At 40.6% G+C, this 16,440-nt stretch overlaps 1 protein-coding gene across 3 annotated transcripts; it reads right to left on the reverse strand.

Moving 5' to 3' along the window:
* Window positions 1-842: 842 nt before the first annotated feature.
* On the reverse strand, window positions 843-11,841 carry LOC125556688 (QRFP-like peptide receptor). 3 transcript variants are annotated; one of them, XM_048719858.1, is made up of 3 exons: window positions 11,694-11,841; window positions 2,899-3,294; window positions 843-2,455 (listed from the first exon to the last, which is right to left on the reverse strand). In XM_048719858.1, the coding sequence occupies exons 2-3, from the start codon at window positions 3,281-3,283 to the stop codon at window positions 1,815-1,817; spliced, it is 1,026 nt and encodes a 341-aa protein (XP_048575815.1). In that variant the 5' UTR covers window positions 3,284-3,294; window positions 11,694-11,841; the 3' UTR covers window positions 843-1,814. The 3 variants fall into 3 exon arrangements, with proteins under 3 accessions (XP_048575815.1, XP_048575817.1, XP_048575816.1); XM_048719860.1 differs by lacking the exon at window positions 11,694-11,841 and adding an exon at window positions 8,899-9,001; XM_048719859.1 differs by lacking the exon at window positions 11,694-11,841 and having other exon boundaries at window positions 2,899-3,946.
* Between the last annotated feature and the right edge of the window lie 4,599 nt (window positions 11,842-16,440).

The raw sequence follows: 16,440 nt of genomic DNA on the forward strand, positions 1-16,440 counted from the left end.
CCAGCCTTATTGTCGGTATCATAGAATACAGGATCCGTCAGCCAATTAAAACGGGCATTGTTAAAAATTCCTTCGACCATACCCAATGTGCTATCTCTTAGAGGGGTAAGAATTGTTGTTGACCACGCCCTTAGTGCTATCCCTTAGGGTTAAAATTGATTTTGCTGTCGAGCACCCCCGTCTGTTTTTCTAGAAGTCTAATCTGTTGATACTGATCGGTTGATACTTCCAGCGTTATTGTCGGTATCATAGAATACAGGATCCGTCAGCCAATTAAAATGGGCATTGTTTTTTAATGCTATCTCTAAGGGTTTAAAATTCCTTCGACCACACCCAATGTGCTATCTCTTAGAGGGGTAAGAATTGTTGTTGACCACGCCCTTAGTGCTATCCCTTAGGGTTAAAATTGATTTTGCTGTCGAGCACCCCCGTCTGTTTTTCTAGAAGTCTAATCTGTTGATACTGATCGGTTGATACTTCCAGCGTTATTGTCGGTATCATAGAATACAGGATCCGTCAGCCAATTAAAATGGGCATTGTTTTTTAATGCTATCTCTAAGGGTTTAAAATTCCTTCGACCACACCCAATGTGCTATCTCTTAGAGGGGTAAGAATTGTTGTTGATTTTGCTGTCGAGCACCCCCGTCTGTTTTTCTCGAAGTAAACCCCCGGGGTGAAGTCTCTCTTTGTTTACATGCCGCGCTCACTCGCTCTGGGAAACTCTGTTTGTACAATTGTTCGAGAACAATTAGTGTTTTAAGTACACACGCACGTTTAATGTCATTGACCACGGGATGCTCCCTTAACCACTTTTGTCGTATGAAAACAAATTAAAACAGTTGTCGTATTAAACAGATCTCTTTTTTGCGTCAAATACACGTTGAATTTAAATTCACATGACAATAAGCTCACACACAATGAGCATTGTATATTTAAGGTTGACGTATACAGTACTTTTGCATTAAGTGAATTGAATACATTCTTTTCTTTTATAAAATTATAGCCCTAGTTTTGCGCTACATTTCTCTGAATTCGCCAAAATTTGACAGTTCGCCGGTAAAAAGCCGCCATTTCAAAACAAAAAGGATCAACCGCGCGGTTCTGGAACTAATCTTGCGTTTTTCAGCACTGGCTCCAAAAATAAGAACGGCCCACCCTCAAGTGAGATGAAGGAGTTCTTATCAAAAGAATGTACATTATTTACAACATATATATCTATTATTACATTTGTGATAGGCATGCATCACACATGATGTATTTTTAAAACGAGACAATCCAGCATTTACAACAAAGATATAACACCTTTGTAAGTCATTCAAATCTACAGTTGTCTATTTTTACGCTGTGTCTGTTTTCGAATGGCAATTGATTGTTCATCTTATTTGCTAGATGCAATGAAATTATGTACAATGGTTACAGGATGGAAGGGAGGGGTAGAACTCGAATACTAGAATTGGCTGTTTTGGGCACTACGGAAAGCTAGAAGTGTCCAAACTTGTGCAGGTAATTAGTATCATCTCGCGTACACGGGGGAGGGGGGAGGGGGGCAATTCCCTCTCCCCTTGGCTGCCAAAAAGTGGGGCGTTTTTTATTAAGGAATGGTATGATACCTATGATTGATCCAATCCTGGATACGCGCCTTTTATCCCCCAGTGAAGTAAAAGCGATACTCATTCTAATAATGATAATCATAATAATGATGATGATGATTAAAGAGCGTATGGAAATATGTTAGAATATAGAATAAGCATTTAAATTCTACCTAACAAAAAGTATTCTAATGCTCTTTCATGTTAGTCCTACATAAAAAGAGATTAGCATGCTTGATTTTCCAACTTATTCCCAGCGATAGACTTGTTCGCATTGTCTGACATCGAAATGCTCGGCAGACCAGCCGACGTGTTATTATGACCTGCACCTACAGTTCGGTTGTTAGGGGCAACCCGACCGCCGGACACCCTACATCGCAGCAGGTTCAAAAGATGTCGTCTGAAACGTTCATTATGGAAGCTGTATATTATTGGATTGATTGCCGAATTGAACGTCACCATAGCGACAGAAGCGGGATAGGCGATATCTACGCGGATGCTTGTGGGCGCATACGCCACGATGAGAAAGATACTGAGCTCTGGAATCCACGAGAGAGCGTAGATAAAGCTGACCACAATCACCATCTTGGTAGCCTTTTTCCGGCGCTGTCTGTCCGCCTCCTGGTTATTCACCTGCTCCACTTCGCGCCTGAACCACAACTGGTGGATAACCCTCGAGTAAAGTACACACATGGTGCAAATAGGGATCACCCCTAGGACCACAAAGCATAGCGCGCTGTACACCTTGAAGGAGTAGTCCGCTGGCCACTCCATGGTGCAGAAACCGAGTTGTTCGTTGTAGCGCTTGACGATGAAGCCAATGGCGTTCCAGGCGATGGCGAACAGCCAGCAAACAACCACCAGGACTATTATTCAGAACAAAAACGATTAGAAGATTAGCCAGCATCTAGACCAGCGCCATGATTTTTCTACAACTCAAGTACCCTCCTTTCCCGTTTGTTATCTGAAGTTAGTATTAATTAGATAGCTCGAAAGAGATGCATGGGGAGGGAGTGGGGGTCCGCACCCCTCCCCCTCCTTGGCATTCGAAACGTGCGTCGCCAAAATTTAATTTTTTCCATATAATACCTATGACTGTGCACCCCCACCCCCGTCCCCGTCTAGCTAATCTTAGCTGGGTACGCCCCTGTTTCCGTACCTACTCCTCCCAAGGGATGCCATATTCACCAGATTACCACCTCCCCCTGGGTATCCATGCCTAGTCCTCTCCCTTATCCGCCGGATGATGCCTTTCAACCTCACTCTAGGGATTCCCCTCCCCTCCCTCCACAAGGCATGCCCCACTCACTTTTAAGATTGCTGTTCGTGATGCTCACAAGATTACTGTGGGGATTTGTGACGGCGTAAAACCTCTCTATTGCTATGGCGACAAGGAAGAGCGCCGACGCGTAGCCTCCCATCCACGCAAAGCTTTCCCCCGTCACCAGAGAGCACAATACATCCCCTGCCAAACCCCCTGGGTGTGTGTAGGCCCCCTTGAAGATGAAGGTTGGGCTGAAGAAGATGAGAAGAAGAAGATCGCTGATGGCGAGGTTCACAAGGAGATAGTTCATGGGCGTTCGCATCGGCTTGTTTAGTAGCACCACGAGGCAGACGAGGATATTCCCTGTCACGCCAATCACGGTTACTATGGAGAAGGCGACGACGATCGCTACCTCCTCTGCGGTTGTCATGGCAGCGTTTTCTGTTGAATAATAAACGCAAAGGTTAAGTCCATCGGGCGTAGCTAGATTTAAGAGCCTTCATAATACGTCCTTTACTATAATCAGCTCAGAGTATTTCCTTTTCTGGAAACACAAATATGGCGGCCTAAATGGATTATGACGTCATCATTCAAGCCCCTCGCCTTTTATAGTGTGGTGCGACGTGTAATCCCGTGCGATTTTCGTGCTGAAATCGATTTTTTTTTGCTGTTTTGGGTCTATTATGGGTTGAATAATTAGTATATGCTGGGGGCCAATATTTCCGACCGCGTTTTGATATTTTTTTGACGTAATTCCGCATAATGTGTGTTAATTTATGCATATATTTATATTTCTTTAATAACTCGGCCCGTTTTGCAGCTAAGTTAACCAAACTTCGCTGTGTAGATGCCCTTTGTGTTTATTATTAATAACGTTAAAGACGTTACCATTGAAATAATGTTTGACAAAATAATTTGTAGTCGGATTTTTGACGGCGGCCATCTTGGATCCGCCATCTTGGGTTTGACAAACATAATGAAATCCACCATGAAGCTTCGAACATGTTTCTCCTTTCAAAAATGCTGTCTAATTTTAATAGTTAAACAAACATATCTACTTTTTTCTATATTCACAGCGGTGTATTAAGAATTTTTAACCAATACGAGGGGGGGTGTGAATTGTTTAGATAGCCACTTCCAGAAATCAATAATCGCCATTGCATCAGTAGAACTATGCGTCTCGAAAAATTGCAAGACGATGCTGCTCCTGGCGAAACAGGCAGCGCTGCTCGTGTAGACATAGACGATGCTGCTGCTGGTGACATGGACGATGCTGCTCTTGGCGACACGGACGATGCTGCTCCTGGTGACATAGACGATGCTGCTCCTGGTGGCATAGACGATGCTGCTCCTGGTGGCATAGACGATGCTGCTCCTGGTGGCATAGACGATGCTGCTCCTGGTGGCATAGGACGATGCTGCTCCTGGAGAGCTTTAGCAAGATCAATCATCCAAGTCGTCTGCGGTGTTTTGAGATTCTCTGTTAGGATTTTCGCAGCTCCCTGTATAGCATTTACACAATGGAGTGCAAGGGAGTGCGTTCTTTGAACAACTGCATCTTCCCTTGCAACCGGTCTTACATCCACATCTTGTTAGCTCAATGGGCAACTTTTGGAGCAGGCAGTAAATTACAACAGACACTCGAGGCCACGCCAGCTCTTAGAACCCAGTTGGAGTTGCCCACTGACTGCTGGATCTGCAGGGCACGGCTGTATAGATCGAGATCAAGTGTTATGGTGGTACGCCTCTCGGGTCCGACAACAACAGCTGAGATTCCCTGAGTCATCATCAGAGCTGTATAAAGAGTTGCATAATCTATAGGCGAGGTCCCGAGCAGTGGAGCGACAACTTCAAAGTTGGTGATGTTTTGACGTTCGGTAGCTCGGTTGTTCGATATGAGGAGGGATTTAGTTGCTGCCCATGTTGGTAGCACGTCTTCTTTTGAGACACTTCTGCCATTGCAAGCGCGTTCTTTCACTGAAATTATAGAATTGTCAGAGACGTCGACGCGTACGGTCTCGGTTTCCATTTCAGCTTTTTCGTTGCCGCCACTAGAAGCGTGCTCTTTACTCCAATGGCTAGGTGGGTCTTCACAGCGGCGAAAACTTGGACTATTTCCCTCTTCTTTTCCTTCTGCCCCTCTTGCCTCCCCTCCTCCTCCTCCTCCTCCTTGTCCTTCGCCCTCTCCTCTTCCGCTACCTCCCGCTCTTCCTTCTTCTCCTTCTTCTTCGAAAGATTGCATCTCCACATCTAAGACTTGAGCAGATTCGTGTAAGGATTTACCCGTGTTATCAATTGCATCATAGTTGGCAAGCGCCCAGGTCCGCGTATAGTCGTTGGAGACGAGCTGCTCCCTCTTGCCCAGAGTATTGCTTGCAAATCGTATTGGCTTGGGCTTTATGATTGGCTGTTGCTGATAACTGACCGCAAAGCCAATTGCTTTAGATGGTATCTTGGTTGGGATAACAAGTGGCTGGTGAACTGGATCTCCGTCCTCTGCTCTTTGATTTAAGACGATCACTGTTCCATGAAACGTGTTTTGCCCAGTCGGTGTGTCTTCCAAAAGATCTATGTTATCCACAGCAAACCAAACATTTACACCTCTTTTGACAAACTCAGGCAAGCAAAATCCTCCAGTCTCTCTCATCCTCGTAAGAACACCTTGCTTTACACGCCTTTAGATATCAAGAATACTCCGATAGTTGCTCCCGGTATACACGTCATACAGGTTTGTGACAAGATTCTTGTCGCGCACTCTTGAGTGAATGGCAAGGGGAAGACCGATGGAAAGCGGCGTGTCCACAGTCTGCATAAACTCGCTGTCTTCTTTAGGCTGATGTTTCACTTGACGATCACTTCTAGCGTTCTGGACAAGGACTTGGCAGGTGACGTCGATAACTTTGTCAATTTCTTCATTGCGCTTTCCTGACACATTCATGACACAACGGCCAAAAAGGAGGTTACTCAGGAAAAACTGTAGTAAATGGGGATTTTCGAAGTCCTCGAAGCTCCCATTAAAAGACCAGTTCCATGATCTCTGATCTCTGCTGCATGATCTCCTTCCGTAACATCGAGGCCACATTTTTCAAATGCGCAATCTTCTCACCATCATCATGATATGCAGAATGTAACTCAATCGATTTGCTGATTGTCCCGGACAGGACAATTTTCTCAGCCTCGTTTTTGCGTACTGATGGAACAAATTTCACATTCGGGAGCCGCTTTTGCAAAATTTGTTTCAGGTACTTGCGGTAGTTCTTCGAGTCATTGATTTCTACCATATACCTCTTCAAAATTGTAATGTATGTTTCATTTATTCCCGCCATATCCAGAGAAAGGCTGTCGTTCATAAGAGTGTTTTGTACAAATAGTAATAACTCTTCGTCACAGGCATACATCATTCTTCTCCTAAACAATTTTACTCCAACAGAATTCTAATGATTTGAATTCTTTCTGGTAGAAAATTTTCAGTCAAAGTAAATGTGAGCAAAAAAAAATTAAACTGTGACTTCTATTTGTTTTATTTGATATTCTGTGTACCACATGCTTTTTGTGTGTAGCAGATGAGATGATTTAAGCTTATACAACTATTAAATCATTAAAACAAATGTGAAACTGTATGTGTCATTTTCTGCAGTGGCTGATCCAAGTGTGGTTCTGTGGTCCAATGGTCTAATCCTTTTTAAGCACAAAGCTATTGTAATAGTTTTCCCAAATTGAACCACCTTTGAAAAATTCTAGACCCCCATTGAGCTTTAAACAGCGCCTGCACAAGGCAATTTGAATACTGAATGTTCAGGATCGACCGACAGGTTATCTAGAAACGTGTTAGTTGATATTCATAATTGTGTTGTATGATATTTTTTACAATCGTATAAGTAACCAAATTGAACTGAATACAAAATAAATCTTGACCTTTAATACACAACTTCAACAATAAAACACAAAATCTGAATTGATATGGGTTTTTTCACAAACGTTTGATTTGATTTGATGATTTTTTATTATATTATGATTGTTAGGAAATTGAACACAATAGTTACGAGTGCTAGCTAGGTAAAAGCTTTGTGTTTTGCTGCGTTTTTTAGAATAGAATAAAAATAAAATAAATAAAATAAAATACCTTATTTCACTTTATTTTCGCGTCACTTTTATTTCGCGAATTTCGCGATTTTAAAAGATTCGCGAAAATAAAATGACGTGAAAATTAGGATGCACGAAAATTAAGTGAGTACATAAGATGGAGAATATTGGCCGTTAAATTAGCTTTATGGAAACACTTTGTCTATTTAGTCATTTAATGTACATATAGTACGATAAGGGGTTATAGATTTTAATGAAACTAAATTTAGCCCACGCATCTTTTTGATATTAATTGTTTCAGTTTTGACGATTACAGCACATTTTAATTTCATTGACTTAGACATGCTCATGGGAGAAAAGTTCATTTCTAGCCAAATTTTCAGGGGTGTGGTTCTATTGTATAGGGGATCTGGGGGCATGCTCCCCCGTGAAAATGTTGCTATTTTCAAATATATGAAATGCTAATTATTTTAAGTAGATAACAGCACCATTTTAGCTCCTTCCCAACTGAAATCTTATACATATTTTTCTGGGGTTCTCTCCCGAAAATCTTTGCCGAACAAAATTTATTCCAGTCTTTTAGGAGGCTCGGAAATTGATCAGAATACCTGTTTAAAAAATAAGGCCCTCCCCTAAACCCTGTATCGAAAATTGAGCACCCCCCGCCAAACGATGCTAAAAAATACCAACCTTCCCCCCAAAAATTACAGCCGCCCCCCCCCCCCCGAATAATGACCCTTCCCTTCTACTTTTTTAAAACGCCTTTTTATTACATGAAATTAAATTTGATGATACCGCACCTGAGATTTGGCTTTCTTTATGACAAAGCTCTTCAGTTCTAAGTATTCTTTAGAAATATCGTTAATATAAACTATGTTGATTGCGGTTCTTGTTGAATTTTATCAAATTGAATCATGAGGTTTTGTTAGCCTGCTTGCAGGCGGTACTCGGTGTTATTATCGCGGAAAACCCTCTCCGTTCGGTGATCGGGCGCCGTCTTGCCACCCCCCCCCCCCCCCCCCAGGAACAACGCGGCTGGTTGTATCGTATACGACGATTGATTTTCCAACAGAGTGCTCTGCAATTTTCTTTAACAGATGAGTCTTGTAAATATTAATGGCAAATTACTCTCCAGTGCATATCGTTGCTAAACGCTATCGTGTTTTGAGCGCCTGGATAATGTCGGGCGAAGAGTTTAATACTTCATGTAGTGTGATTTTAGGAATTCGATTTATAGACCGTCTCAAATTTGAGAATGGTTATTATGACATCCACGAAGTACTAGCTTTGGCGAATAATTATGTCGAAACCCGGATTCCGCATAGATTTGATAATAGGTGTAATAGTTCGCGTATCCTGTAGAACGCCCTCCGGCTTGAACACCGGTTATAGTCTCATTTCTTTGCCCCTATTGCACCCATTACACTCATTGGCACTTCACATCATTGCCATAAATCATTTCATTACAAGTATTTGGCAGTGATAACAGCACGCAACGTTTAAAAAAAGCCTGCGCTAAAACCTGATAAACCAACACAGTTTGATAACATATCCAAAAAATTTGATAACAAAAATTTGCAATTTTCCTTTGCTGGTCTTATCTCCAGTTGAAACCATGGCCATGAACAGGATCTAGTCTGATAAAAAAAGGACTCTCATGAAGTTAAAAACGTCTTTTGCGTTTTGTTTAAGAGGTTAAAGAAATATGCCGCCTAATGGTTCGTGGTGAAAACTTTCTAAAAGCCAATACCCTGAGTTGTTACGAAGGGGCGAGAAATGACGCGTGGCCTCTAAAGCAAAAAAGAAATAGGGAAATGTTTTTCAGTCTAAATTGGCTCTGAGTTTTAATCATTTCATTTTCAAAACAGCACCACTCAATGGGAAAAGTCACGATATTGAAAAGCCGTATTTAACAGAATCTTATTTCAGTCCAAATGAAGTTTTTCCTTTCAAATACCTCACCGTTCTATAGGTTTTTGATGAATTTCCTGGTGATTTGGGCGATGGAGTGTAACAGCCAACAGGACCTGGCCGTGTTTTCATCTGTTCTTATTCTCATGCGAATGCTAGCATTACGGTTGTCAAACAGGCATTTGTTAAAAAAAGCGGTCCTTAATTGGCGGGTGGTTATACGTACTTCCGGACAGATCTATTAAGAGTCAAAGGGGTGCCTTTATTTTTCTATTCGAAAAAATAATTTTAATTAATACATTGGCATGACATTATGACATTCTTTTTGGTGAAGAGCTATCACTAATTCTACGCAAATTTAGAAACCCGTCATGGAATCAGGACTAGGGACCCTGATGTTCTAGGGTTATATTACCTGCTTGGGCGATCATTTCTCTAGACCGGATATGGACGCAGTAGACGAAAAATAAAGAGTTTATCACGGACGACTGCGACACGCTCCCTAATAGAGACTTTAACGACGGCGACTGCAGGGAGAACGTGATTCCCCAAAAAATTTTCATACTTTGCGCTCAATTTTAAGCTAGTTTTGATAAAATTCACTCGTTTGTAAATTCCACAAAAAAACTATAGTAAAGCCTAGAGTCTTATTTCCAACATAACGAAAAAAGATAGAAAGTCTAGTATTTTAGCGCAAACGTCCCCTTCCTCGCTAGACCGTAAACTTGAAGTTTTCACGTTGTCGTTTGAAGAAAATTGGCTAAAATATACAAGACAATTGTTTTCTGCCGTCGCCGTTCGCTTTGCCGGTCGCTGCCTAAAGTCCCTAATGTTCACCTCCTAGCGCCCCTCCCCCCACCCTTTTTTTGCGCTCGAATGGCGTCCATGGGAAATAAAGGACAGTTTTGGAAACTTCATTTGCTTGATTTTATAAAATTCAAGCCAACCTAGAGCAATAAGACATTTTGCCTGAGTATCCCACTGAATTTTATGAGTATGTTGAAAAATACTTCAAATTGAAATGCTCGAAATTTAAGGTCTACACAACAAGCAATACTAATTTATATTCTTTCTTTACGATAATGATAGACATTTTGGTAACCGTACGGTAAAAAAAGAATATAGACCTCAACTTTTATCTACGGTTCAAAAAACTAAAAACTAAAATATGGAAAAGGAAAAAAAAGGTTAACTTTGTATTTAATGGACCCTTCTTCCCTTGATAAGATGAAAAAAAAGGACTTGTGAAATACATAGAGTATTTTTCTTTCATTGTATTTCTGATCATATTCCATTCCAAATCCTCTTATCGATTGATTATCACCTGTCCGTAAAATATTACTATAGCAACGGCGGTAACATATTACTTATGGCTTGTAAGTTTAACAATAATTAGTTATTTTTTGGTAAGAATGTTTTCTGCACGAGGAAACGATAGCTAAAAGAATCTGTTAAAAACAACAATAATTAATAATTTTCCTCTTTGTTGGGTATAATGTAAAATTAGCAGTATTAAAAGTTATTTTCATTTTCATTTGAAAAGACATCGTTGTTTTAGAATACGAGTGAGCCCCAGGGGTGAAAAGCATGAGTAGAGTTCTTAATTCGAAAAAGTAGAAGAAAACATAATTTGTTTTTGCATTTTGAAGGGGCAAAATACTTTCAGTGAAAATTTGACTAAAAATTTTGAGATGTTTAAATAATAGGCGAAAGTTCAGAGATTCCTTAAGGAAGAAAAAGAAGAAAAATGATGAAGTTTATGGTAGGGATGGCAATGAAGGCTAAAAAACACATCTAAAACTCTTTTACCTCAGTAATTACGTCTTTTTAATTTTTCTCTGTTTGCTATTCTAATTATCACTATCCAGTCTTCATGGTACGACTACCTAAGCAATTTATTTTGTTCATTATTCTAATCATTCTGTCGCCTCTATAAGTACAGCTATTATACTCGTTATTTTGTTTGTTGTCACGTTTTTGTTTGCATTTGCATTGGTTTTGCAATGTGCCTGTCTACTCGTAAACTAACGTTGTTTGATCTCCCTCGCCCACGCCCAAAAGAAAAAAAATGTGGGGTGTCATATCTTTAATGAAAAAGAAAATACTTATTGCGTACAGCAGTTGACAAAATATTAGCGGCGCGTTTTGGAACGAATTTCTTCTATTCTTTTAATCGTTCCAGTGTTTGTCTGGTGTTTCATAAACGCAAGGGATTAAAGCCAATAAGCAATTCGAGCGGAGATCTTTGTTTATTTTTATTTTTTTTTCATTTTAAAATAAAGTAATCAGTTCTTTGGTTACCTCCAAAATCCATTAGAAAATAACTGACGCAACTTACGAGTGTAAGGGCTGACAAAGATCCTTGAGCAAGAACTAACGCACCTGCCTCTATTTCCTTCCCTCAAGAGGCTTGATCATTTGGAATTTTCCTGTTATTAACAACGTCCAGAAACCAAGTCACGATTCTATCCGGCTGCCCGAAAATCAACAATGTTGCGCCCATATATTATTTTTCGAATTTCATGATTTGAGAAGTACAAATAGCGAATGTTTGAAGAAAATATGACATTTGTCTAGGACTTTGGCCTTTTAATTTATCTGTCAAAATTAAAAAAAAAACAATACTAGTGTATTATATTGTACGTAAATTAGAGAATCACATAATAACGTGAAAAATGCAATCTTTTTAATAAAAAAGAAGTTCATCTTCATATTATATTTCTTGAAGGAAAAAGTGACAAAATGCAGAATTTAATTACAGATATTTCGCATTTATTCAATTCTTTAAAGGAAGAATCAACTAGTTTCTTTAGTGAGTTGTAGAAAATAAGCGCAAATTAACTCACCTTAAAACAGATTCCCTCTTATTCACACAGGAATAATGACTCTTTCTCTCCCAAGAAATACCCAGTGGCATTAGTTAGAAAACAACTTCCTATCTGCTTTTAGAACAGCAACTGTTTGTTTCTATTCTATTATTACAAACCAAAGCAGTTTACTTCTCGTGCAACATGATTGGCTAAAGGAATGGCCTTTTCTCTCTCCAATAGCTAAGTTCACTTAGTTAGAAACCATAATAAGTTACGAGAAGTACTTGCCCTTGCGAATCACACGAGACAGTCGAATGGTCACTCTTGCTCTGCATTTGAGTAGTGAGTAAGAACTAGCAATATCTACCGTGAAAACAGTTACATATCAAGTACAGTTACATATCAAGAAAATTGAGCATCATGGCGGACAGACGCACTGGCGCGTGCTCCTCCGCTTTTGCTGCTTTATTTATACTGTTAGCAATCTCCTCAAAGATCTATGCTCACACAATCACTCCTAAATGTGATCTACATGGAAAGAGACCTGTTGAAGGATTAACAAACTTCACATGGAACATGTTCAAGCCATTAGGACAATTTACGATCCGGCGGAAACCAAGCAAAGGAACTATGATAACATCAGCATTTCGGAAGCACAGAACCTTTGTCAGCATTATTCCTGGACTCCTACTCCTATGTGGTGATATTATTAGTCAACCTGGCCCAGCAGCTAATGCAGGTCTTCGACACAGCTCCATCAAATGCCTTGGTATTAATGCCAGGAGTATTAAAAGCACACATAAAGTAGGATCGGCCATTGTCTGTAACTCAGAGCGCGTTCAAGACCTAGCGTATTCAGAGAACGCCGATATTGTCTTTATTAACGAAACATGGCTTAACAGCAGTATTAGTGATGAAGAGGTATTTCATTCTGGCTACACCATCTATAGAAGAGATCGCAACGATCGAGAAGGCGGGGGTGTGCTTATTGCAGCGAAATCAGACAGTTTTAAGGCGATAAAGGAATGGAAACCGGACATGACTTTATTTCAAGATCTTGAAGTTGTATCAGCAGAACTCACTACAAGTTGCAATCGGAAAGTCCTGTTCTCGTCGTTTTACTGGCCTGATCCAGACTCCGACCCTTATGTATGGCTTGAAAAATTTAATAGCTATCTTGATTATGCCTGTGACTCATTTGATACTATGCTAATTTCCGGAGACTTCAACATGTCGAAAATCTCTTGGGCCTCAGAAGAACAATCATTAGGTGCCAGAGAGCTTTCTTTCACTGAGATTCTTAATGACCACTATCTATCACAAATGAACCATTTTCCAACACGGGGTGATAAAATACTTGACTTGGTTATTACTAATGCCTCCGATCAAGTATGTGTGAATGAGGTATTGTCTCCTAATGAAGCAGGAGTGTTTTCCGATCATGGTGTGGTCTGTTTTGAGTTCTCTGCGTTTGTTAAAGCACCGTCCAAATTCCACCGTTCAGTCTACAACTATACAAAAGCCGATTTTGATGGCTTGCGCGCCTCTCTCAGTGCATTAGAATTGACAATGAGCTCTAACGAAAACAACGATATTGACACGGACTGGCAAAATTGGAAAGATCTATTTTTGGCTGCCGTAGCAGATCACGTTCCATCCAAAAAGCTTAGGGGTCGCAATCCAGTACCTTGGATGAATGGAACTATTCTCGACCTAATTAAGAAGAAAGAAACGACTCGAAGGCGTCTAAAAAAGACCCCTGCTAAAGCGTCTCTGAGGGAAAAATTCAAAGCGCTGCGTGCGGAAGTCAAACAAGCACTGCGGGAAAGTCGTGAAAACTTCTTCCAGTCTCTCGAACGGGACTATAAAAACAACACCAAACGCTTTTGGTCTGTTCTAAAACAGAAATCCAAATCACTTGGGCTCCCATCTCAGGTCTCTATGGCAACCGTAAATCCACCCACTGGTTCCCAGGACCCCACGCCACTAAGAACCACAGCTGATGATCCGGAAGCAATTGCAAATTTATTTAATAAATACTTTGCTTCAGTGTTTTTAAAAGATTCTCTTCAAGACCTAAACACTGACCCGGAACATTGTGCACCCCCTGTACCCGAGCTATCTAATATTTCATTCGATATAAATGATATATTATCGGTTATCAGGGGGCTGGACGCCAGTAAAGCTTCTGGACCAGATAACATCCCCGTCAGATTACTAAAAGAGACCGCGGCTGTGATTGCTCCCTCTCTTTGTCAGATTTTCAATAAGTCTATCAAGCTTGGCAAATTTCCTTCTGTATGGAAAATTGCTCATATCGTTCCTGTTTACAAGAAAGACTCTGCTCAACAAGTTGAAAATTACAGACCGATATCACTCTTGTCTGTTGTGTCGAAAATTATGGAACGTTGTGTATTTAATAAGATAAGAGAGAGGGTGCACTGCCTCATTCAGAGGTGTCAACATGGGTTTATTGCAGGCCGCTCTTGTGTCACCCAGCTGGTGGAAGTCCTTGACACTATTGGCTCTCACTTAGACAATGGGAACCAAATTGATGTTGTATACCTTGATATGTCAAAGGCTTTCGATAGAGTAAGCCACCGTATGCTAACACGGAAACTAGTCCAATATGGTTTTGGCGGAAATCTGTTGAAGTGGTTTACATCATATATCACCAATCGGAGCCAACGCGTAGCTATTCCAGGGGGGGTCTCAACATGTCAACCTGTGACTTCCGGCGTCCCGCAAGGGTCAATTCTCGGTCCTATACTGTTCGTCCTCTTCGCAAATGACTTGCCAGATTCAGTTTGCTCATGCAGTGTTGCGACATTTGCAGACGACACTAAGGTCTTTAATGTTATCAACTCGGCGGACGACACGGATGTGTTACAATCTGACCTGAACAGTCTAAATGGCTGGGCGGCATCGACAGGCTTGACATTTAATCAAACAAAGAGCAAAGTCATGCGGGTTTCGCGAAAGCGTAAACCAGTTCTCAAAACATATTCGCTTGGCGGTTTGCCTTTAGCCTGCACTGAGACGGAGAAGGATCTCGGCGTCTGGATGTCAGACGACCTCTCTTGGACTAAGCAAGTTGACGAGGCATGTAGTAAGGCCAACAGGACGCTGGGGTTCGTTAGAAGACACTCAAGATCCATAAAGAAAACCAACATAAGAAGATCGATGTATCTCGCCCTAGTACGCCCTCACCTAGGATACGCAACACAACTGTGGGCACCGCAGACAAAGGACCTGATTAGACGAGTTGAAAGAATCCAAAGACGAGCTAGCAAGTACATGTTAGGACTCCCATTTAGATGCAGCCAAACATACAAAGAAAGACTTATTCAACTTAAATTATTGCCACTATCGTATTGGCACGAATATTTGGACATGTCATACTTTTATAAAATCATAAATGGGCTTGTCAATATTAATCCATCAATTGTTCCCAAAGTTCGCTCAGTCCGTCCTACTAGATCATCTGCAAACTCAAGCGCACCACAATTCTTCGCTCGCAAATGCAAAACTTCTGCTTCTCAAAAATCATATTTAAACCGTTGTACAAGAATATGGAACACTCTCACTAATTTGTTAAATAGTTCTAGCTACTCTGACCATGCTTCTTTCAAGCGCGCTTTATTAAATTACTACTTAAATGCTCTTTCGATAACTTACGATCCAGAGGATCCGCGCTCATGGAAATCTGTCTGCCTCACCTGCAATCGGGCCAGGGTGCTAACGCACCAAATATCATGTTGTTTCTAATTTAGTGTTTGTGACCTTGTAACTTTTACACATTTTAAACTCGGGTCCGCCGTAATTGGCCTAGCTGTGGCGGATACCCTGCCCTTTCGCTATTGTATGTATTTATGTTCTGTTTCTCATGTATAACGTATTATGTATGTGTATTTTTTTTTTCTTCGTGGGCAAAGTCAATAAACTAAACTAAACTAAACTAAACCAACATCGCATCTGTTTTAAAACATCACTTTCTGTTTCCATTCTATTATTACAAACCCAAGCAGTTTACTATTCGTGCAATGTGATTGGTTGGGACTTTGTGTACACACAGGACAAGTGCGGAAGTTGTATGCTGTTATTTTACTATAATCGTCAGTATTTGTATTCTTCGTATTTTCGCCTGTAGTCTTACATGTCAAAACACCAACTTCGTGTAATTCCAAGGCCTCTAATTGTCGGCACTTTTTTATTACAATTATCAACATCCCTTAGAAGGATTTTGGACCGCACCCCGAGTAAGCAAACAAGGCTGAAAATTGCACAGTGGAGCGGGGTCAACAAGCTTATGAATTAACTTTCCTGCAAACACAAAGCGGATGAAATATTTCAAAGTATGTCATAATGTTTCAAATAATGACATAATTTCAATTGAGCCACGTTTCGCGAGACCGCTTGTTGTTTGCTATCCTTAGTAGTTTTGTTTAACCGTTATATTTCGATTTACCGAGTTAGAAATTAAAAAAAAAAAAACGTGGTGTATATATAAGAACAGATTTCAAAACTGAATAAATTAAAATGACATCCGTTCAATACAAGGGAAGTATCTATGGGTCAGGGCGCAATTCTAATATAAAGATAAAAATACTGTAGTCTGATTGTTGGTTTTCATTTCGGGTTATAGGAAAATGTTTTTTAATGGCTTCTCTGTGGCGCCCAAGCGAACGAGGTACACTGGGTCGACTTGTAATTTTATTTCAGCTTACAACTCGTATCTTTTCAAAACTTTTCATTCCCAAATTGCCCCAAGCAGCGGCGTAGC

The sequence above is a fragment of the Nematostella vectensis genome, chromosome 12 (assembly GCF_932526225.1).
Source record: "Nematostella vectensis chromosome 12, jaNemVect1.1, whole genome shotgun sequence".
Classification (NCBI taxonomy): domain Eukaryota; kingdom Metazoa; phylum Cnidaria; class Anthozoa; order Actiniaria; family Edwardsiidae; genus Nematostella; species Nematostella vectensis.

Coding starts and splice junctions, on each gene's coding strand:
- LOC125556688 (XM_048719858.1), bottom strand. CDS start 3,283: ATGACAACCGCAGAGGAGGTAGCGATCGTCGTCGCCTTCTCCATAGTA. Junction 2,456..2,898: donor CACGAACAGCAATCTTAAAA/GTGAGTGGGGCA, acceptor TCTGAATAATAG/TCCTGGTGGTTGTTTGCTGG.